Source organism: Triticum urartu, chromosome 2A, assembly GCF_056163025.1.
Source record: "Triticum urartu cultivar PI428250 chromosome 2A, HENAU_Tu73, whole genome shotgun sequence".
Classification (NCBI taxonomy): domain Eukaryota; kingdom Viridiplantae; phylum Streptophyta; class Magnoliopsida; order Poales; family Poaceae; genus Triticum; species Triticum urartu.
The window spans coordinates 144,444,311-144,468,664 of NC_141874.1; the positions used below are offsets into that span (position 1 = coordinate 144,444,311).

The following is a 24,354-nucleotide window of genomic DNA, read 5'->3' on the forward strand; positions in this document are numbered from 1 at the left end:
GCCCATGAAGGAAACGAAGGGAAACATGCGAAATTAGCACGACGAATCCAAAGCAGCGGCGAAGAACATACGAACCAGAGAAGGACGAACCTCAACCAGCAGCAACATCGAGCAGAGGAGGCCCATCGGAACAGAGCATGGGGCTGCCGCATCTTAGCCACCAAGCGGCACAGCGAGACAATATATCCCAGTCCATCTGTCCTTTCCCATCACAGTTTCATTCATCTTCTAGATGACTAACACGATTAGCACATCAACCAAGAAAATAAGAGGAACGATGAACATCACACGGAAAAAACAAGAACGATGAACATCACCTCAGCAGGAGAAGAGGTAGATCGATTGGGCTATTTGTCCTCGGCCGCCAGCGACATGGTCGGAGGGCGATGCTTCTCCTCTTCCAGATCGTTCTCCTCGGCGGCCCGGAGATCCTTGTCGACTGCTACCTCTTGAGCACTGCGTTGGTTTTCCCTTGAAGAGGAAAGGGTGATGCAGCAAAGTAACGTAAGTATTTCCCTCAGTTTTCGAGAACCAAGGTATCAATCCAGTAGGAGGCTACGCGCGAGTCCCTCGCACCTACACAAAACAAATAAATCCTCGCAACCAACGTGACAAGGGGTTGTCAATCCCAACACGGTCACTTACGAGAGTGAGATCTGATAGATATGATAAGATAATATTTTTGGTATTTTTATGATAAAGATGCAAAGTACAATAAAAGGCAATGAAAATAACTAAGTGTTGGAAGATTAATATGATGGAAGATAAACCCGGGGGCCATAGGTTTCACTAGTGGCTTCTCTCAAGAGTATAAGTATTTTACGGTGGATGAACAAATTATTGTTGAGCAATTGACAGAATTGAGAATAGTTATGAGAATATCTAGGTATGATCATGTATATAGGCATCACGTCCGAGACAAGTAGACCAACTCCTGCCTGCATCTACTATTATTACTCCACACATCGACCGCTATCCAGCATGCATCTAGAGTATTAAGTTTATAAGAACAGAGTAACGTTTTAAGCAAGATGACATGATGTAGAGGGATAAACTCAAGCAATATGAAATAAACCCCATCTTGTTATCCTCGATGGCAACAATACAATACGTGCCTTGCTGCCCCTACTGTCACTGGGAAAGGACACCGCAAGATTGAACCCAAAGCTAAGCACTTCTCCCATTGCAAGAAAGATCAATCTAGTAGGCCAAACCAAACCGATAATTCGAAGAGACTTGCAAAGATAACCAATCATACATAAAAGAATTCAGAAAAGATTCAAATAGTGTTCGTAGATAAATTTGATCATAAACACACAATTCATCGGTCTCAACAAACACACCGCAAAAGAAGAATACATCGAATAGATCTCCACGAGAGAGGGGGAGAACATTGTATTGACATCCAAAAAGAGAGAAGAAGCCATCTAGCTAATAACTATGGACCCGAAGGTCTGAGGTAAACTACTCACACATCATCAGAGAGGCTATGGTGTTGATGTAGAAGCCCTCCGTCATCGATGCCCCCTCGGACGGAGCTCCGGAACAGGCCCCAAGATGGGATCTCGTGGATACAGAAAGTTACGGCGGTGGAATTAGGGGTTTGGCGCCATTTCTGATCGTTTGGGGGTACGTAGGTATATATAGGAGAAAGGAGTACGTCGGTGGAGCAACAGGGGGCCCGCGAGGGTGGAGGGCGTGCCTGGGGGTAGGCGTGCCCCCTACATCGTGGCTTCCCTGTTGGTTGCTTGACGTAGGGTCCAAGTCTCCTGGAACATGTTCGTTCCGAAATCACGTTCCCGAAGGTTTCATTCCGTTTGGACTCCATTTGATATTCTTTTTCTGCGAAACTTTGAAATAGGCAAAAAATAGCAATTCTGGGCTAGGCCTCCAGTTAATAGGTTAGTCCCAAAAATAATATAAAAGTGGATAATAAAACCCAATAATTTCCAAACCAGAAGATAATATATCATGGAGCAATCAAAAATTATAGATACGTTGGAGACGTATCAAGCATCCCCAAGCTTAATTCCTACTCGTCCTCGAGTAGGTAAATGATAAAAACAGAATTTTTGATGTGGAATGCTACTAGGCATAATTTCAATGTAATTCTTCTTAATTGTGGCATGAATATTCAGATCCGAAAGATTCAAGATAAAAGTTTAATATTAACATAGAAATAATAATACTTCAAGCATACTAACTAAGCAATTATGTCTCTTCAAAATAACATGGCCAAATAAAGTTATCCCTACAAAATCATATAGTCTGGCTATGCTCCATCGTCACCACACAAAGTATTCAAATCATGCACAACCCCGATGAAAAGCCAAGCAATTGTTTCATACTTTTAATGTTCTCAAACTTTTTCAATCTTCACGCAATACATGAGCATGAGCCATGGACATAGCACTATAGGTGGAATAAAGTGGTGGTTGTGGAGAAGACAAAAAGGGAGTAGATAGTCTCGCATCAACTAGGCGTATCAACGGGCTATGGATATGCCCATCAATAGATATCAATGTGAGTGAGTAGGGATTGCCATGCAACAGATGCACTAGAGCTATAAATGTATGAAAGCTCAACAAAAGAAACTAAGTGGGTGTGCATCCAACTTGCTTGCTCACGAAGACCTAGGGCACTTGAGGAGGCCCATTGTTGGAATATACAAGCCAAGTTCTATAATGAAAATTTCCCACTAGTATATGAAAGTGACAAAACAAGAGACTCTCTATCATGAAGATCATGGTGCTACTTTGAAGCACAAGTGTGGAAAAAAAGGATAGTAGCATTGTCCTTTTTATTAATTTTTTATTTGTCCTTTCTTTTTTTATTTGGCCTTTCTCTTTTTTTGGCCCTTTTTTGGCCTTTCTCTTTTTTTATTTGGGACAATGCTTTATTAATGATGATCATCACACTTCTAATTATTTACAACTCAAAGATTACAACTCGATACTAGAACAAAGTATGACTCTATATGAATGCCTCCGGCGGTGTACCGGGATGGCAATGATGCATGAGTGACTTATATGAAAGAATTATGAACGGTGGCTGTGCCACTACTAATATGTCAACTACATGATCATGCAAAGCAATATGACAATGATGGAGCGTGTCATGATAAACGGAATGGTGGAAAGTTGCATGGCAATATATCTCGGAATGGCTATGGAAATGCCATGATAGGTAGGTATGGTGGCTGTTTTGAGGAAGGTATATGGGGGGTGTATGATACCGGCGAAAGGTGCGCGGTATTAGAGAGGCTAGCAATGATGGAAGGGTTAGAGTGCGTATAATCCATGGACTCAACATTAGTCATAAAGAACTCACATACTTATTGCAAAAATCTATTAGTTATCGAAGGAAAGTACTACGCGCATGCTCCTAGGGGGATAGATTGGTAGGAAAAGACCATCGCTCGTCCCCGACCGCCACTCATAAGGAGGACAATCAATAAATACACCATGCTCCGACTTCTTAACATAACGGTTCACCATACGTGCATGCTACGGGAATCACAAACTTCAACACAAGCATTTCTCAAATTCACAACTACTCAACTAGTACAACTCTAATATCAGTATCTCCATCTCTCAAAACAATTATCAAGCATCAAACTTCTCTTAGTATTCAAAACACTCATAAGAAAGTTTTTACTAATCTTGAATACCTAGCATATTAGGATTATTTAAGCAAATTACCATGCTATTTAAGACTCTCAAAATAATCTAAGTGAAGCATGAGAGATCAATAGTTTCTATAAAACAAATCCACCACCGTGCTCTAGAAGATATAAGTGAAGTACTAGAGCAAAACTATATAACTCAAAAGATATAAGTGAAGCACATAGAGTATTCTAATAATTTCCAAATCATATGTGTCTCTCTAAAAAGGTGTGTACAACAAAGATGATTGTGGTAAACTAAAAAGAAAAGACTCAAATCATACAAGATGCTCCAAGCAAAACACATATCATGTGGTGAATAAAAATATAGCTCCAAGTAAAGTTACCGATGGGAGTAGACGAAAGAGAGGATGCCTTCCGGGGCATCCCCAAGCTTTGGCTTTTTGGTGTCCTTAGATTATCTTGGGGGTGCCATGGGCATCCCTAAGCTTAGGCTCTTGCCAGTCCTTGTTCCATAATCCATCAAATCCTTAACGAAAACTTGAAAACTTCACAACACAAAACTTAAAGTAGAAAATCTCGCGAGCTCCGTTAGCGAAAGAAAACAAAATACCACTTCAAGGTACTGTAATGAAATCATTCTTTATTTATATTGGTGTTAAACCTACTGTATTATAACTTCTCTATGGTTTATAAACTATTTTACTAGCCATAGATTCATCAAAATAAGCAAACAACACATGAAAAACAGAATTTGTCAAAAACAGAACAGTCTGTAGTAATCTATAGCTAGCCAAGATCTGGAACCCCAAAAATTCTAAAATAAATTGCTGGACGTGAGGAATTTATCTATTAATCATCTGAAAAAATAATTAACAGAACTTTCCAAATAAAAATGGCAGTAGTTCTCGTGAGCGTTAAAGTTTCTGTTTTTTACAGCAAGATTAACAAGACTTTCCCCAAGTCTTCCCAACGGTTCTACTTGGCACAAACACTAATTAAGCACAAAAAACACAACCAAAACAGAGGATAGATAAATTATTTATTGAGTAACAGCAAGGATAAATATTGGGTTGTCTCCCAACAAGCGCTTTTCTTTAAATCCTTAAAGCTAGGCATTGATAATTTTAATGATGCTCACATGAAAGACAAGAATTGAAGCACAAAGAAAGCATCATAAAACATGTGACAAACACATCTAAGTCTAACATACTTCCTATGCATAGGCATCTTATAGGCAAACAAATTATTAAGGCAAGCAAAAACTAGCATATGCAAGGAAGCGGAAAGAAACAATAGCAATCTCAACATAACGAGAGGTAATTTAGTAACATGAAAATTTCTACCACCATATTTCCTCTCTCATAATAATTGCATGTGGGATCATAAGCAAATTCAACAAAATAGCTATCGCACAAAATATTTTCAACACGATCCATATGCATGCAAAGTTGACACTCTTCCAAAATAGTGGGGTTAACATTAACTAAAGTCATGACCTTTCCAAACCCACTTTTATCAAAAACTTCATAAGATTGAACATTATTTGAATATATGTGGGATCTAAAGTTGACACTCTTCCAAACCCACTTTCAATATTATTGCAAACACTATTATCAATCTCATATTCATCATGGGGAGTAAATAAATGTTCAAGATCATAAGAAGAATCACCCCAATCATGATCATTGCAACAAGTAGAGGACATAACAAAACTACCATCCCCAAGCTTAGGATCTTGCATATTATTAGCACAATTTACATAAATAAAATCATTGAAGTCATGCTTTTTATTCAAAGATCTATCGTGAATCGCTTCATAAAGTAATTCATCACACTTTTCAGGTTCACGAATTTCAAGCAAAACCTCATAAAGATAATCTACTGCACAAAACTCACTAGCAATTGGTTCATCATCATTGGATCTCTTAAAAAGATTACCAAGTGGATGAGGATCCATAAATCTTAGGTTCTCTATTTAGTAAAAAAATAAACAACTATTTCAACCATACGAGCAAACAAGAAATGGGCAAAAAGAGGCAAATAGAGAAAGAGAGGGAGGATGGAGAGAGAGGGCGAATAAAACGGCAAGGGTGAAGTGGGGGAGAGGAAAATGAGAGGCCAATGGCAAATAATGTAATGCGGGAGATAAGGGTTTGTGATGGGTACTCGCTATGTTGACTTTTGCGTAGACCTCCCCGGCAACGGTGCCAGAAATCCTTCTTGCTACCTCTTGAGCACTGCGTTGGTTTTCCCTTGAAGAGGAAAGGGTGATGCAGCAAAGTAGCGTAAGTATTTCCCTCAGTTTTTGAGAACCAAGGTATCAATCCAGTAGAAGGCCACGCGCGAGTCCCTCACACCTACACAAAACAAATAAATCCTCGCAACCAACGCGATAAGGGGTTGTCAGTCCCTACACGGTCACTTACGAGAGTGAGATCTGATAGATATGATAAGATAATATTTCTGGTATTTTTATGATAAAGATGCAAAGTAAAATAAAAGGCAATGAAAATAACTAAGTGTTGGAAGATTAATATGATGGAAGATAAACCCGGGGGCCATAGGTTTCACTAGTGGCTTCTCTCAAGAGCATAAGTATTTTACGGTGGGTGAACAAATTACTGTTGAGCAATTGACAGAACTGAGCATAGTTATGAGAATATCTAGGTATGATCATGTATGTAGTCATCACGTCCGAGACAAGTAGACCGACTCATGCCTGCATCTACTACTATTACTCCAGACATCGACCGCTATCCAGCATGCATCTAGAGTATTAGGTTCATAAGAACAGAGTAACGCTTTAAGCAAGATGAAATGATGTAGAGGGATAAACTCAAGCAATATGAAATAAACCCCATCTTGTTATCCTCGATGCCAACAATACAATACATGCCTCGCCGCCCCTACTGTCACTGGGAAAGGACACCGCAAGATTGAACCCAAAGCTAAGCACTTCTCCTATTGCAAGAAAGATCAATCTAGTGGGCCAAACCAAACTGATAATTCGAAGAGACTTGCAAAGATAACCAATCATACATAAAAGAATTCAGAAAAGATTCAAATATTGTTCAGAGATAAACTTGATCATAAAGCCACAATTCATCGGTCTCAACAAACACACCGCAAAAGAAGATTACATCGGATAGATCTCCACGAGAGAGGGGGAGAACATTGTATTGACATCCAAAAAGAGAGAAGAAGCCATCTAGCTAATAAGTATGGACCCGAAGGTCTGACGTAAACTACTCACACATCATCGGAGAAGCTATGGTGTTGATGTAGAAGCCCTCCGTCATCGATGCCCCTCCGACGGAGCTCCGAAACAGGCCCCAAGATGGGATCTCATGGATATAGAAAGTTACGGTGGTGGAATTAGGGTTTTGGCTCCGTTTCTAATCGTTTGGGGGTACGTAAGTATATATAGGAGGAAGGAGTACGTCGGTGGAGCAACAGGGGGCCCACGAGGGTGGAGGGTGCGCCTGGGGGGGCAGGCGCGCCCCCCTACCTCGTGGCTTCCCTGTTGGTTGCTTGACGTAGGGTCCAAGTCTCCAGGATCATGTTCGTTCCGAAAATCACGTTCCCGAAGGTTTCATTCCGTTTGGACTCCGTTTGATATTATTTTTCTGTGAAGCTCTGAAATAGGCAAAAAACAACAATTCTGGGCTGGGCCTCCGATTAATAGGTTAGTCCCAAAAATAATATAAAAGTGGATAATAAAGCCCAATAATGTCCAAAATAGAAGATAATATAGCATGGAGCAATAAAAAATTATAGATACGTTGGAGATGTATCATCGACTGCACGCACGCCGTGACACAGCTCGTCGTGGCGGGAGGCGTCGAGGCCGAGGCCGGCGGCGCCGCCTAGACGAGGCCCTCGGCTCGTTCGCAGGACTCGCTGAAGGCATCGAGGCAGCGGTGGAGGTCCGTGAGCGCCACCATGCACCCGGGCTCGCGGACTGCGGCGGCCGCGGCGTTGACCAGCGCGTAGTAGGCACCAATCCATCTCTCTCTCCAACTACAGATGGAGGTGAGGCACGCACGATGCATCAGTCAGCCAGGCCCCACAAGTACATGCATCGGGCAGCTGCAGTCTATCCTCTCTCTCCAAAGTCCAAAAGCAGACGAGAGGCAACACCACGCACAGGAAAGGCGTACACGTGCACTAGACACAGGAGTAGCAGCCGACGAGCGGGACCGGAGCAGCGGCGGCCCACACATCATCGCGCTAGTACAAACGCGTGTGCACAATCCGGGTGCACATCATCGACCCACCCCTCTGCAGCTGACACAGGAGGCAGTAACTCCCCACGATGCACGACGCGGGAAGCGCGTGAGGAGCGTCGGGCCAGGAGCATTTGACCGAGGTAACAAGGAAATATCGTATACACGAGACATGTAATCACCGCAGCTGATGAGCGGGACCGGGGCCAGCACTGGCCCACCCGTCATGAGGACAGCACAAGCGCAGGCGCAAAACGCGAGGAGCAGCGCGTAGCGCCCGCGACCCGGACTTCCTCGCATGCACGCAGCGCAGCAGGACAGGCTGCCCCATGCACCCAACAAGCTGGCACCCAGCCAATGGAATTCGGCCCGAGCCCACATGTCATCCGCTGGCCAAGATCTACCGGCGGGTGAAAACGCACAAGTGAAAATGCAACGACCATCGAACGGACAAGAACAAAAAAAAGACCAAGTTGACTAAAATCGAACGGTCAACGAATCTTGCCATCGAGGGAGCGCCCTGGGAGCGAGTTTCCCAACCTCATTATTAGTTTATAAATGAGTGGGATACTCATTATTAGTTTAAATGAGTGGGATACAACATTACGATATACACGTATGAATACGGAGGCTATACAGTCTAACAAGCTAGCACGCTCCTCTGTGGGATCCACCTGCGAACGATCCTTCCGTGTGGCCCCGCGTCCACCGCCGGCAACCACGTGCCAGACCGGATGGCCCAGAGGAAGGGGTGGCCGGATTGCACCATCCCGAGCGCTAGCTCGTCAAGCTGCTCGTCGGAGACATGGGCCTGCGTTCCAAACGACGCGTAGATCACTGACTCCGATCGCTCCGCCATATCGTCGAGCCAGGCGAGGCACCCCTTGGGGTCCTGCTCTTCCACATGCTCCGGCATGTCACCGGCGGCGAGAAACAGAGGGCCTGCCAGCCAGGCGTGCGCGTCTGGCTGGTAGAACGACATGAAGGCCGATACGTAGTCCTCCTCCAACATGGCGAAGCTGTTGACCAGGACGCCCCAGTTGTGCCCGTCAGAGTCGTCGATGTCATCGATAAGGAACCGTGTCACTGGATCCTCGGCGTCGGCGATCTTGGCGATCGTGTCCGGGACATCCGTAGCCATGATCCTTACGTATTCCGACATGCGGGACACGTGGAAGCTTGCGCCGTGCTGGGCGCTGGACGGCGGTGGGCTCGGGATGAGCGATTTGCAGGTGGCCATGGAGAAGCAGGACATGCCGTGGAACACGATGCGGCGGACGCCTGCGTCGACCGCAATGCGGTGCGTGAACCCGAGGAAGAAGTCGGAAATGAGCACGAGCGGCGGGGCCGGGAGCGACGCCATGAACTTGATGTCTACCACAGTCTACACAACCTTCTTCTTGTAGACGTTATTGGGCCTCCAAGTGCAGAGGTTTGTAGGACAGTAGAAAAATTCCCTCAAGTGAATGACCTAAGGTTTATCAATCCATAGGAGTCATAGGATGAAGATGGTCTCTCTCAAGCAACCCTGCAACTAAATAACAAAGAGTCTCTTGTGTCCCCAACACACCCAATACAATAGTAAATTGTATAGGTGCACTAGTTCGGCGAAGAGATGGTGATACAAGTGCAATATGGATGGTAGATAAAGGTTTTTGTAATCTGAAAATCTAAATACAGCAAGGTAACTAATGGTAAAAGTGAGCGTAAACGGTATTGCAATGCGTTGAAACAAGGCCTAGGGTTCATACTTTCACTAGTGCAAGTTCTCTCAACAATAATAACATAATTGGATCATATAACTATCCCTCAACATGCAACAAAGAGTCACTCCAAAGTCACTAATAGCGGAGAACAAAAGAAGATATTATGGTAGGGTACGAAACCACCTCAAAGTTATCCTTTCTGATCGATCTATTCAAGAGTCCGTAGTAAAATAACATGAAGATATTCTTTCCATTCAATCTATCATAGAGTTTGTACTAGAATAACACCTTAAGACACAAATCAACCAAAACCCTAATGTCACCAAGATACTCCAATGTCACCTCAAGTATCCGTGGGTATGATTATACGATATGCATCACACAATCTCAGATTCATCTATTCAAACCAACACAAAGTACTTCAAAGAGTGCCCCAAAGTTTCTACCGGAGAGTCAAGACGAAAATGTGTGCCAACCCCTATGCATAGGTTCATGGGCGGAACCCACAAGTTGATCACCAAAACATACATCAAGTGGATCAATAGAATACCCCATTGTCACCACAGGTATCCCACGCAAGACATACATCAAGTGTTCTCAAATCCTTAAAGACTCAATCCGATAAGATAACTTCAAAGGGAAAACTCAATCCATTATAAGAGAGTAGAGGGGGAGAAACATCATAAGATCCAACTATAATAGCAAAGATCGTGATACATCACGATCGTATCACCTCAAGAACACAAGAGAGAGAGAGAGAGATCAAACACATAGCTACTGGTACATACCCTCAGCCCTGAGGGAGAACTACTCCCTCCTCGTCATGGAGAGCGTCGGGATGATGAAGATGGCCACCGGAGAGGGATTGCCCCCTCCGGCAGGGTGCCGGAACGGGTCTAGATTGGTTTTCGGTAGCTACGGAGGCTTCTGGCGGTAGAACTCCCGATCTATTGTGCTCCACGAAGTTTTTAGGGTATATGGGTATATATAGGAGGAAGAAGTACGTCAGTGGATCTCCGGGCTGTCCACGAGGCAGGGGCGTGCCCCCCACCCTTGTGGGCAGCCCGTGACTCTTCTGGTCCATCTCCAATACTCCGTGGGCTTCTTCTGGTCCAAAAATAAGTTCCATGAAGTTTCAAGTCAATTGAACTCCGTTTGATTTTCCTTTTCTGCGATACTCAAAAACAAGGAAAAAACAGAAACTGGCACTGGGCTCTGGGTTAATAGGTTAGTCCCAAAAATAATATAAAAGTGTATAATAAAGCACATAAACATCCAAAATAGATAATATAATAGCATGGAACAATAAAAAATTATAGATACGTTGGAGACGTATCAGCATCCCCAAGCTTAATTCCTGCTCGTCCTCGAGTAGGTAAATAATAAAAACAGAATTTTTGATGTGGAATGCTACCTAACATATTTATCCATGTAGTTCTCCTTATTGTGGCAAGAATATTCAGATCCATAGGATTCAAGACAAAAGTGTAATATTGACATAAAAATAATAATACTTCAAGCATACTAACAAAGCAATCGTGTCTTCTCAAAATAACATGGCCAAAGAAAGTTATCCCTACAAAATCATATAGTCTGGCTATGCTCCATCTTCATCACACAAAAAATTTAAATCATGCACAACCCCGATGACAAGCCAAGCAATTGTTTCATACTTTTTATGTTCTCAAACTTTTTCAATCTTCACGCAATACATGAGCGTGAGCCATGGACATAGCACTATAGGTGGAATAGAATGGTGGTTGTGGAGAAGACAAAAAGGAGAAGATAGTCTCACATCAACTAGGCATATCAATGGGCTATGGAGATGACCATCAATAGATATCAATGTGAGTGAGTAGGGATTGCCATGCAACGGATGCACTAGAGCTATAAGTGTATGAAAGCTCAAAAAGAAACTAAGTGGGTGTGCATCCAACTCGCTTGCTCACGAAGACCTAGGGCATTTTGAGGAAGCCCATCATTGGAATATACAAGCCAAGTTCTATAATGAAAGATTCCCACTAGTATATGAAAGTGACAACATAGGAGACTCTCTATCATGAAGATCATGGTGCTACTTTGAAGCACAAGTGTGGTAAAAGGATAGTAGCATTGCCCCTTCTCTCTTTTTCTCTTATTTTTTTGTTTTTTGGGAATTCTCTCTTTTTTGGCCTTTCTTTTTTTTCTTTTTTTCGTCCGGAGTCTCATGCCGACTTGTGGGGGAATCGTAATCTCCATCATCCTTTCCTCACTGGGACAATGCTCTAATAATGATGATCATCACACTTTTATTTACTTACAACTCAAGAATTACAACTCGATACTTAGAACAAGATATGACTCTATATGAATGCCTTCGGCGGTGTACCGGGATGTGCAATGATGCATGAGTGACATGTATGAAAGAATTATGAACGGTGGCTTTGCCACAAATACAATGTCAACTACATGATCATGCATAGCAATATGACAATGATGAAGCGTGTCATAATAAACAGAACGGTGGAAAGTTGCATGGCAATATATCTCGGAATGGTTATGGAAATGCCATAATAGGTAGGTATGGTGGCTGTTTTGAGGAAGGTATATGGTGGGTGTAAGATACCGGCGAAAGTTGCACGGTACTAGAGAGGCTAGCAAAGGTGGAAGGGTGAGAGTGCGTATAATCCATGGACTCAACATTAGTCATAAAAAACACACATACTTATTGCAAAAATCTATTAGTTAATGAAACAAAATATTACACGCATGCTCCTAGGGGGATAGATTGGTAGGAAAAGATCATCGCTCGTCCCGACCGCCACTCATAAGGAAGACAATAAATAAATAAATCATGCTCCGACTTCATGACATAACGGTTCACCACACGTGCATGCTACAGGAATCACAAAATTCAACACAAGTATTTCTCAAATTCACAACTACTCAACTAGCATGACTCTTATATCACCATCTTAATATCTCAAAACAATTATCAAGTATCAAACTTCTCATAGTATTCAATGCACTCTATATGAAAGTTTTTATTATATCCCTCTTGGGTGCCCATCATATTAGGACTAGTTTCATAACCAAAGCAAACTACCATGCTGTTCTAAAGACTCTCAAAATGATATAAGTGAAGCATGAGAGTTCATTAATTTCTATAAAATAAAACCACCACCGTGCTCTAAAAAGATATAAGTGAAGCACTAGAGCAACAACAAACTACTCCAAAAGATATAAGTGAAGATCAATGAGTAGTCGAATAATTATGCAACTATATGAAGACTCTCTAACATTTAAGAATTTCAGATCGTGGTATTTTATTCAAGCAGCAAGCAAAACTAAATAAAATAAAATGACGCTCCAAGTAAAGTTACCGATGAACGAAGACGAAAGAGGGGATGCCTTCCGGGTCATCCCCAAGCTTAGACTTTTGGTTGTCCTTGAATATTACCTTGGGGTGCCTTGGGAATCCCCAATCTTAGGCTCTTGACACTCCTTATTCCATAGTCCATCGAATCTTTACCCAAAACCTGAAAACTTCACAACACAAAACTTAACAGAAAACTCGTAAGCTCCGTTAGTATAAGAAAATAAATCACCACTTAGGTACTGTAATGAACTCATTCTAAATTCATATTGGTGTAATATATACTGTATTCCAACTTATCTATGGTTCATACCCTCCGATACTACTCATAGATTCATCAAAATAAGCAAACAACACATAGAAAACAGAATCTGTCAAAAACAGAACAGTCTGTAGTAATCTGTATCAAAAGTATACTTATGGAACCCCAAAAATTCTAAATTAAATTTCTGGAAGTGAGGAATTTATCTATTAATCATCTTAAAAAAGAATTAACTAAATATCGCTCTCCAATAAAAAATGGCAGCAATTCTCGCGAGCGCTAAAGTTTCTGTTTTTTTACAGCAAGATCAACAAGACTTTCCCCAAGTCTTCCCAACGGTTTTACTTGGCACAAACACTAATTAAAAACATAAAACCACATATAAACATAGTCTAGATGAATTATTTATTACTAAAAAGGAGAAAAAAGCAAGGAAAAAAATAAAAATTGGGTTGCCTCCCAACAAGCGCTATCGTTTAATGCCCCTAGCTAGGCATGATGATTTCAATGATGCTCACATAAAAAAATAAGAATTGTAACATAAAGAGAGCATCTTGAAGAATATGACTAGCACATTTAAGCCTAACACACTTCCTATGCATAGGGATTTTGTGAGCAAACAACTTGTGGGAACAAGAATCAACTTGCATAGGAAGGTAAAACAAGGATAACTTTAAAACTTTAAGCACATAGAGAGGAAACTTGATATTCTTGCAATATGTAAAAGCATATATTCCTCCCTCATAATAAATTTCAGTAGCATCATGAATGAATTCAACAATATAACCATCACATAAAGCATTCTTTTCATGATCTACAAGCATAGAATTTTTATTACTCTCCACATAAGCAAATTTCTTCTCATGAATAGTAGTGGGAGCAAACTCAACAAAATAACTATCATGTGAGGCATAATCCAATTGAAAGATAAATCATGATGACAAGTTTCATGGATATAATTATTCTTTACAGCATACAAGTTATCACAATAATCATCATAAATAGGGGGCATGCTTTCATCATAATAGATTTTCTCATCAAAACTTGGGGGACAAAAAATATCATCTTCATCAAACATAGCATCCCCAAGCTTGTGGCTTTGCATACCATTAGCATTATGGATATTCAAAGAATTCATACTAACAACATTGCAATCATGCTCATCATTCAAATATTAAGTGTCAAACATTCTAATGCATTCTTCTTCTAACACTTTGGCACAATTTTCCTTCCCATCATACTCACGAAAGATATTAAAAAGATGAAGCGTATGAGGTAAACTCAATTCCATTTTTATAGTTTTCTTTTATAAACTAAACTAGTGATAAAACAAGAAACAAAAAGATTCGATTGCAAGATCTAAAGATATAACTTCAAGCGCTAACCTCCCCGGCAACGGTGCTAGAAATGAGCTTGATGTCTACTACACAACCTTCTCCTTGTAGACGTTGTTGGGCCTCCAAGTGCAGAGGTTTGTAGGACAATAGCAAATTTCCCTCAAGTGAATAACCTAAGGTTTATCAATCCGTAGGAGGCGTAGGATGAAGATGGTCTCTCTCAAGCAACCCTGCAACCAAATAACAAAGAGTCTCTTGTGTCCCCAACACACCCAATACAATGGTAAATTGTATAGGTGCACTAGTTCGGCGAAGAGATGGTGATACAAGTGCAATATGGATGGTAGATAAAGGTTTTTGTAATCTGAAAATCTAAAAACAGCAAGGTAACTAATGGTAAAAGTGAGCGTAAACGGTATTGCAATGCATTGAAACAAGGCCTAGGGTTCATACTTTCACTAGTGCAAGTTCTCTCAACAATAATAACATAATTGGATCATATAACTATCCCTCAAAATGCAACAAAGAGTCACTCCAAAGTCAATAATAGCGGAGAACAAACGGAGAGATTATGGTAGGGTACGAAACCACCTCAAAGTTATCCTTTCTGATCGATCTATTCAAGAGACCGTAGTAAAATAACATGAAGCTATTATTTCCGTTCAATCTATCATAGAGTTCGTACTAGAATAAAACCTTAAGACACAAATCAACCAAAACCCTCATGTCACCTAGATACTCCAATGTCACCTCAGGTATCCGTGGGTATGATTATACGATATGCATCACACAATCTCAGATTCATCTATTCAAACCAACACAAAGTACTTCAAAGAGTGCCCCAAAGTTTCTACCGGAGAGTCAAGACGAAAACATGTGCCAACCCCTATTCATAGGTTCATGGGCGGAACCCGCAAGTTGATCACCAAAACATACATCAAGTGGATCAATAGAGTACCCCATTGTCACCACGGGTATCCCACGCAAGACATACATCAAGTGTTCTCAAATCCTTAAAGACTCAATCTGACAAGATAACTTCAAAAGGAAAACACAATCCATTACAAGAGAGTAGAGGGGGAGAAAAATCGTAAGATCCAACTATAATAGCAAAGCTCGCGAGACATCAAGATCGTATCACCTCAAGAACACGAGAGAGAGAGGGAGAGAGAGAGATCAAACACATAGCTAATGGTACATACCCTCAATCCCGAGGGAGAACTACTCCCTCCTCATCATGGAGAGCGCCGGGATGATGAAGATGGCCACCGGAGAGGGATTGCCCCCTCCGGCAGGGTGCCGGAACGGGTCTAGATTGGTTTTCGTTGGCTACAGAGGCTTCTGGCGACGGAACTCCCGATCTATTGTGCTCCCCAAAGTTTTTAGGGTATATGGGTATATATATATATGAGGAAGAAGTACGTCGGTGGATCTCTGGGTTATCCACGAGGCAGGGGGGCGCGCCTAGGGGGTGGGCGCGCCCCCACCCTTGTGGGCAGCCCGGGACTCTCCTTGTCCATCTCCGATACTCCGTGGGCTTGTTCTGGTCCAAAAATAAGTTTCGTGAAGTTTCAGGTCAATTGGACTCCATTTGATTTTCCTTTTCTGCGATACTCTAAAACAAGGAAAAAACAGAAACTGGCACTAGGCTCTGGGTTAATAGGTTAGTCCCAAAAATAATATAAAAGTGTATAATAAAGCCCATGAACATCCAAAACAGATACTATAATAGCATTAAACAATCAAAAATTATAGATACGTTGGATACGTATCAGAACTCCGCGAAGGGCTCCCGCAGGAGCGCCGTGCGCGGAGGAACATCGGGTATAGGTCCAGGCCAGGCAGGGTGTCCGTGGACTCGACGCCGGATGGCAGTGGCGGAAGTGACGAGAACGGGAGAACGGCGAGCCGCACCGCCGCCGGGAGGCGGCTGCGGGCGAAGGCGAGGTTGGCGGGCATGACGATCATGGTGATGCGGAGGTTCTTTTGGTGCTCGGTGAGCGCCCTGGTGAAGTGAAGCAGTGGCAGGGTGTGGCCCTTGGCCATGAACGGGAACAGGACCACGTGGTCGCGGCCGGCCTGGTTGCCCATGCCGTTCGCGGCATGGGTTGGCGCAGCGGCACCATTGGTGGTGGTGATGGCCATGGCAGGGCATTGTCGTGTATGGTTTGCAAGTTGGGTTCTGACTTGTGAAGGGTGGAAGTCTATGGTGAGGTGCATATATAGAGAACTCAGATTTTTTGTCGAAAGAGACAACCTATGCGAGCAAATTGCCAAAAAGGATCACATGCAGATGAATTTGACAAAAAAGGCCCCCTGGCCCGTGGCGGCAGGCGCGATAGGTGACACGTGGCACCTGCCGCCACGGCAGGAACCGGTGGGCCCTGCCGCCACGGCAGGAGGCGGCCGTGCAGGGTATAACGTGTTTTTACAGCGCCAGCGGCCGAGACGGAACGAGCCACACGTTGTGGGCCACACTGCCACCGGGCGAGGCGGCGAGCGTTACGGCTGCCGCTCCCTGGCCGACAGCCCCTGCTGCGCGCGGGCCGAGGCGTGGGCCAGGCCGCCACCGCAGGAGGCGGCTCCTCTATTGCTGCTGCACGCGCGACAGGTTCCCTGTTGCAGACGGCACTGATTCCAACGTGCGCGAACGACGATGAATTTGATGGGCGGGAATCTAATGAGTGACGACTTTGATGCCCTGCTGCTACCCGGGAATCACTCCGGCTTTCTTCAGCTGATGCGATGGCACTGTGCGAATCACTCACTCGCTGCGGGAATTCGATACTACGGAAACCTGTTGTGCCGACACTACAGGGATCCAAAAATTTCCCGCCTAATTTCATCTGTTCGCGCTTATTTTCTCGCCGTCATTTGTCGTCTGGGCCTATAAAAGGAGACACTGAGGCTCTCGTCATCCTCGTCCAGCCATCGTCGAAATCGCCACTGCGCAAAGTGTGTAACACATTTTTTCAGTCAGTATGAGTTTGCCTTGCTCGGATCAAAGCATTAGGCCGAGGAAAATGAAGAATGCAAGTTCGCCCCCGGGGTTGGAAGTCCTGCGGTGTTGGTGTGACGATCTTTGCAAGGTGAAGAAGGTGACGGATTTTTCAGATTGGTTGGGCATGAAGTTTTTCATATGCGCCAATTATGAGGAAGATCCACACGTAGCTATTTCAGAGTTCGACAAGCCTCCGGTATGCTTTAACCATCACGAATAGATATTGTTGGTATTTTGATTGATTCTTTAATAACATTCTTGTTTCTTGTTGTAGTCTCCTTTGCCTCTGTGCATGTACTATCATTGGATTGACACAGAGATGCCGGCTTGGGCAGTGACTGAGATTCGTGAAAGAAGTCGCCGTGCGTGGAATAGTTTCTATGCGGAAGAGCGACGCGAGAAGGCGGAAGCTGAGAAGAAAGCAGAGCAAGAGAGAGAGTTAAAAGAATACTATGCGGAGCAACACCCTTTTTTAGGATTTAGGAAAGAAAAATAGGGAAGAGGCTCGTCGCATGGAGGAGTAGGAACAACAGCGAAATGAGGCTCATGAGGCGGAGAGATAGAGAAAGAAAGAAAGGGCTCGTGAGGCCAAGGCAGTTGAAGAAGCTGACGATGGAGAAGGAAAATATCCACGCTGGACTCGGTAGATTCCTGTGGTAGTATTTTAAATTTCTCAATCGTATGTATCTTAATTTCTGCAGTTTAATGTAGCTTTATTTCAATAGTACGATGCATCTTATTTTCAGTTGTACCGTGTCGTAATTCAAAAAATATATAGTTTTAGAATAAAATGTGGCATTTTCTTTCCCTCCACTAATTATTGAACATTGTGCAACAACTACAAAATGAAATTATGATAGAACATAATGCCATACAATAAGACAGTACAAACTAATAGCGCAAGTACATCTGAATTAAACGGTAGAACTGGAATACAGCTTAAAAACTACATGAAGGCATCATAGTCATCCTCCGTCGATGCAGAAATCTTGCCCTTCGAGGATGCAGAATTCTTACCCTTGGACGATGCAAAACTCTTGCCCTTCCAGGATGCAGAACTCTTGCCCTTGGACGATCCAGAACTCTTGCCCTTCGACGATGCAGAACCCGGAAGCGGCTGCATGAAGATATCATCTTCGTCCTCGCTGTCGTCAGTCCATAAATATGGATTCTTTGCTGCAGTCCTTCTGAAAGTTTCACTCTTTGGCTCCACTACCTTCTTCCACCTTTCATGCAACCTAAGAAGTTCTTTACGTACCTCCTCATAGGTCCTTTCAAGCCACCCAGACCTACGTAATTCGTGAGCCAACTCATTCATTATGGTGTCACTATCGGTGAGTTCGTCCCATGTAACTATCCTTTTGCCCATCCTGAAATCGGTGGCTAGGCTCAGAACACATCTGCTCATCCCAGGATGAAAACTACGATCGAAAGGATAACCAGACATCTCGACTACACTGCACTGGACTGCTTATCCACCTCCGTGTGAATGGGGTTTTATAGGTAGAGAGGAGAAAATGGCGGGAAAGAATGACTGCGGTATGGCGGGAACATATGGCGGGAAGGGGTTGGCGGGAAACGGGTGGCGGGAAGATATGGCGGGAAGGGGTTGGAGGGAAACAGTTGCACAGTATTCATAAGCCAAAAAAAAATTATTTCAGCCTAACATAAGCCGAAAAGTGAAGCGGGATAGTATGGCGGGAGATATAGGCGGGAAACACTGGATTAAATCGAAAAGTCTGATACTAACATGTAGATACAATGGGTCGCACACGTGAATAGATGAATCACCCTAGTTGACGACGGCCACCTGGCCTTTCCTTAGGACCGGAAAGCAACAAGCGATTAGGTGGTCGAGTTACATGTAGACCGCGGCCGTACTCCACTTCGACTTCCTGTGTCTACGACTCCTGCGTAGGTGGTGGAGTCTGGAATCCTTGTTGCGAACCTGATGCGTAATTGTAAGCGTATGGTTGTGACTCCTCGGGGATAAAAGATGGGCCAATAACGTTCCCTCCGAAGAAATCTGTAACTAATGATGTAACTGTGTCGCCATGATCATGTGATGTTCCCCGGATGCGTGTGTTGAGGCCACGTTGGGTGTCCTCATCGTCTCAATTAACATCAGGTATATCCTGCACATAGAAATATTGTAAATAAACTGTTAAAGGATAATATATGATATCAATGTTAATGCATTAAAATATAAACATGACTACCTGATCAGATTCCTCACATATACTGTCTTGTATGTGGTACTGGTTTAAATCAACAGCGCCGTTCGACGTAGACGGGTGGACTCCAGAAATGGGCCACGTAAGGTTGGAGGTTGGAACGATGCAGGCATTCTGGGTCCAAATCTGAGCTGTTTGTTTGGTTAGAAATTGACCCGCACAGTTCTCAAACCACTCCACGGCCCTCAAGAGTCCGCAGTTTCCAGGGGCCAGAAAAGGAAATTCACATTCACATTGGCTTTGTCTCAAAAAAAAAAAAGGATTCTCACTGGCTGAAGGTGCTGTTGATGAACCGCAGTCTTGAAGCACCGTTGTATTCCTTAATCTTCTCCATCTGTCGCTTGTAATCTATACAATGGTGCTTCAATTTAAGATAAAATCTACACAAAAAAGATGCACATCAACGTTCTATTTTTATTCTTGTTATCGGTAAATCTTCAATTATGTGTGCATGTTTAGAGTTCTTTTAGGCGAATTTGTCAAAATTGCTGCACACGGCGATCGTTTGAAATTTTCTTTGAGAAGTAGTTTCATCTCTCCCGTCACACAATTTCGTATAGTAAGTTTTATGTTTCGACTGTCATATATGAATATGCATGTTCTATTGTAGCATGGGTGTTCATGTGTGTGAACTTATTTTCTTCAACCTCTCTCACATACCCTCTTGTTCAACTACTTTGTCAATCCACTGCTTTCGCGAGAGGTCTACGTGAAAAAGATGTGGGTTGACGATGTGATTCCATTCCAGCAATTGATTCCAAGTTTCGTTAACTGTAACCCCTCAATTTCATGTTCAACTTTGGATTTATTTAGATGAATTTCGTCAAATTTGTTGCACGTGATCGCTTGCTTGAAATTTTCTCTGACCCTAACTTCATCTCGTTGTTTCACACAACTCATATTGTAAGTATTAATTACGACACTCATCAATGTGCACCTAACCAAACAGCTAAATGTTGCATCTGGAAAAGCATACAGAGGCAACCAAACGTTGTGCTTCTGTTTCCACTCTCATGCGAGGAGAGGCAACACACGCAACCAAACAACTTGCAAGATATGGCTCAGAACTCGTATCGCCTAGATCAGGCTCTGCCTGTCTAGATTCCTTGGAAACCCAAAAATGGTGCGAGCATCCAAACATACCCTATACGTACCAGCCCAGATTCCAGAATGCGGAGGCAACAACACAGAGAAGTCAACTTCTCCAGCGTGAGACTGGAGAAGTGGAGGTGGTTTTGCAGCAAGTGCGCTGAAGCAAAGATTTGAGACTTACCATTAACTGTGTTATTTCCAAGGCGCCATTGCCTCTAAAATAACAGCCGGATACAAGGTCAGACCAGATTTACTTAGCAGGTGCAGGAGCTAGTCAGGTCCTGTGTGGTTGAAATCTTCTTCTGGGGGTAGCTCCCAGACCTTGCTCAGTTATTGCCACACACAAAAAGACCTTCCCCGATTCAGCAATATGGCCTTTGTGCATGTAACAGCAACATGCTAGGAGTCTTCCTCAATTCAGTTCTAGCACAAGTTTGTTTTCTCTTTCATAGCACCGGAAAACTTGTCAGCCTAGCCTGGTATAGTCTGATCATCTGATGATATGAACAAAAACCATAGATTAAAATAGCCCGCAAAATTGTCGCGATAGCTGCGCTATAGCTGCCTAGGAGCCTCGCCGCAATGCTATGGCTGCTGCCGCGAAATCCTCCACAACTCCCTATAAATGGCTCAACAATGAGCAAAACCCTCCGGAAATCATCTCCCCCATCAGAATTTTTTTCGCTATTTGCCGCGATTGCCCGCTATGGCGGCCACTATAGCTGCTGGGAGAGGCCACCGCGAAATCGTTTCTCCCGCGATTTTAATCTTTGACAAAAACTGACAGAGGTGGCACGCTACAAAACCAGAGCATAGCAGAGAAAAATGGCTATAAAGCATGCATGCCATATTCAGATTTCAGAACCACATAGTAGTTGATTCATCACTAGTAATGCATTACGTTAGATAACATGATAAGATAACGCTGGTCTTTTCAGTAGTTCTGCCAGCTTAGATACTAGCATGTACTCTTGGTACTCCTAGTTGAGACCTGGTTTAACCGAAGAGATAGCATGCCTCCAAACTTTAACATTGTGATCTCACTACAGCAGTCAATGATTCCCCAAGAGGCTTGGATTGATCTTGCATACATATATACATACATCAAACAAATTAGCCATGCATCGAGCAGCGAAAAGGGTCGTCGACCGTAAGGTCGGATGATTTCTGCAAAATAAAACCAATGTCTACTTTAGTCAACACCAGCAACACTTTAGAGGCCCATGCTCGAAACCGTGGACACCCCAGTCTGTCTATCATCTCATTCACCTCGTTCGGCAAGGAATTTTGTTCTTTAGGTGGCACAAGCACCAAAGACTGCAGCTCCAGCGCATCCTTGGAGATGAACTTGAGGAATTCAAATTCGTTTTGATGCCCTTGATATTTGTGGATAACCATCCTTTTGACATGTGATCGCAAGCATTTGATCGGACTGGCCTCCAGCCAGAACTTGGCATGGTGCTCCCCAGTGGGTTCATAGCCAGGTACGGATGGATCGTGCAGGAGAGACTGCAAATTTATGCCAGTGCGTAAACAGTTCAGTTACATATATGGATCATGCTGCTAGTAATTGATTATAACATCGCCAAATGATCAACTAACTGAAAAGAATTGGGAGAAACCTCGATGTGAAGCATGTCAACATTGGGAAAGCATCTAAGGAAGCTGGCAAGCATGTTGACCTCCTCGAAAACACCAAAATTCACCTTCAAGGCCAATATCTTGACGCCTGGAAGCACAGTTCTTGGGCTCACCATTATGTTTGGCTGCAATGCGGTGCACCAAGACAGATACACATCATACTGATTAACTGTTCTTGACTGATGGAAAAATAAGTATTATACTCATTAACAGTTCTTGATGGATAGACAGACTGACAGATACACATCATACTCACACATATGAACCACAGTGTTCTTGATGGATGGATGGAATAATTTGCACCAAAAGAAATATAAATATCATAACTCATTAACTGTTTTATAACCGTAGAGAAGACCCTGGTGGATGGATCTCAGTGGATGTAATGATTTTCTAAAATCCTAAATAATTTCATGCTTGAGATAGATCACCTATCCTCTTGTACGCCCTGACAAGATTTATGAACATATGCAACACCCTTTGACCATTTAAAAAAAAAATCATGTTGAGATAGAGATGGAGAGGTAACCGTACCTCGATGACATCATCGCCGATCTGCAGCTTGTGAGCTCTCGGCTCCAGGTAGCCAAACACCCGCAGGTTGGGTGCACAGGTAATCTTGACCCTCATACCAGCACCTCCAACAGCACTAGGAGGCGGTTCCACCAAGATAAGGCGATCCAAGAGCGGCGTTTCCATCACGACCTCCTTCACCGGGGATCCTCCAACGACCACGCAATTGAGGCTTTGGCTGCGGAGACGCACATGCTTGGGCTTGTTTTGGGCGAGCAAAAGGGTCTTCAGAACGGGGCTGGCAGCAACCAAGCACTCCAGGTCATGATCGCTCATGTCAATCCTTAACATATTGAGATTGTGGAGGTGAGGAAGAAAGACATCGGCTACGTGGGAGACGTCGGCGGGGAACGTCCAGAAGCCCAGCAAGAGGCGCTGGAGCGAGTCGCAGCGGAGGATTTCAGCGGGGAGGCGCGGAGAGGTGCGCTGAGGCTGGATGTGCATGTTGACGAGGACGAGCAGCTGAATGCCCTTGGTGACGAGGAGGCGCGGCCACTCGGCGAGGTTATGGTCCAGGGAGGCGAACCTGCATCCGGCTAGGCGGACGGCGCGGAAGGGACCCGGGTGGTCGGCAAGGACCCGGGAGACTATCGCGTCACGGGCGGACCCGTGCAGTTCGACATCGTCGAGGACGAGCGGTGTGGAGTGCCAGATGTGGCGCCAGCGGCGGGCGAGGGCGGTGGTGCGGACGGCGTCCGTGACGGGGAGGCCGGAGGAGATGATGGCCCGGAGGAGGTCGTCCGGGAGGGCGCTGATTCGGTCCTCGCCGTCGTAGCCAGCGGTGGGGAGGAGGGGGGCGGCGCCCTCAGCCATGGTGGTGACGGGAGGGTTTGGTATGACCAGCAAAAGCCCGTGCGTTGCAACCAATGTTGAGGATATCGTTTATTGTTAGCGTTTTGTTTGGCTGCAGATTAAAGATATGGATTAATTGATTTTATCCGTCGACTAATAATTGGTCATTTTCTGACAAATCCTAAATTCCCAACACTAAGATATGATATATTCAACACAAAAATAACATGGAACATAATTCTTACCGTTATTATTTGCTTTTGAATCTTTGTACGATAAATTGTTGAATTGAATTTTTTTGAACAGTGGTTGCAATCGAAAAAAAATCATAATATTCAATGGTCATGATCACATTTTGCTACTTCATCGATATACATTATCACTTCCAATTTTTTGAAATCATGAAATTTTTTTGGAACAGTGAACATTTATTTAAAAATCGTGCACATTTTTGACATCATGAACATTTTTTAAATTCGTGAACAATTTTACAAATTTACAAAAAAA

The 24,354-nt window shown here is 43.6% G+C and overlaps 1 protein-coding gene and 1 pseudogene across 2 annotated transcripts; both read right to left on the minus strand.

Moving 5' to 3' along the window:
- Positions 1 to 8,494: 8,494 nt before the first annotated feature.
- On the minus strand, positions 8,495 to 16,659 carry LOC125534972 (UDP-glycosyltransferase 90A2-like; annotated as a pseudogene).
- A 5,038-nt stretch (positions 16,660 to 21,697) lies between these two features.
- LOC125536427 (FBD-associated F-box protein At5g60610) lies at positions 21,698 to 23,924 on the minus strand. 2 transcript variants are annotated; one of them, XM_048699645.2, is made up of 4 exons: positions 23,017 to 23,924; positions 22,464 to 22,607; positions 22,111 to 22,350; positions 21,698 to 22,008 (listed from the first exon to the last, which is right to left on the minus strand). In XM_048699645.2, the coding sequence occupies exons 1-4, from the start codon at positions 23,866 to 23,868 to the stop codon at positions 21,955 to 21,957; spliced, it is 1,290 nt and encodes a 429-aa protein (XP_048555602.2). In that variant the 5' UTR covers positions 23,869 to 23,924; the 3' UTR covers positions 21,698 to 21,954. The 2 variants fall into 2 exon arrangements, with proteins under 2 accessions (XP_048555602.2, XP_048555601.2); XM_048699644.2 differs by having other exon boundaries at positions 21,698 to 22,350.
- Positions 23,925 to 24,354: the final 430 nt, after the last annotated feature.

Excerpts from the sequence above, each read along its gene's own strand:
- LOC125536427 (XM_048699644.2), bottom strand. The coding sequence starts at position 23,868 with ATGGCTGAGGGCGCCGCCCCCCTCCTCCCCACCGCTGGCTACGACGGC. Across the intron at positions 22,608-23,016 it reads TCGGCGATGATGTCATCGAG|CCAAACATAATGGTGAGCCC; the intron begins GTACGGTTACCT and ends ACCGCATTGCAG. Across the intron at positions 22,351-22,463 it reads TTGACATGCTTCACATCGAG|TCTCTCCTGCACGATCCATC; the intron begins GTTTCTCCCAAT and ends ATAAATTTGCAG.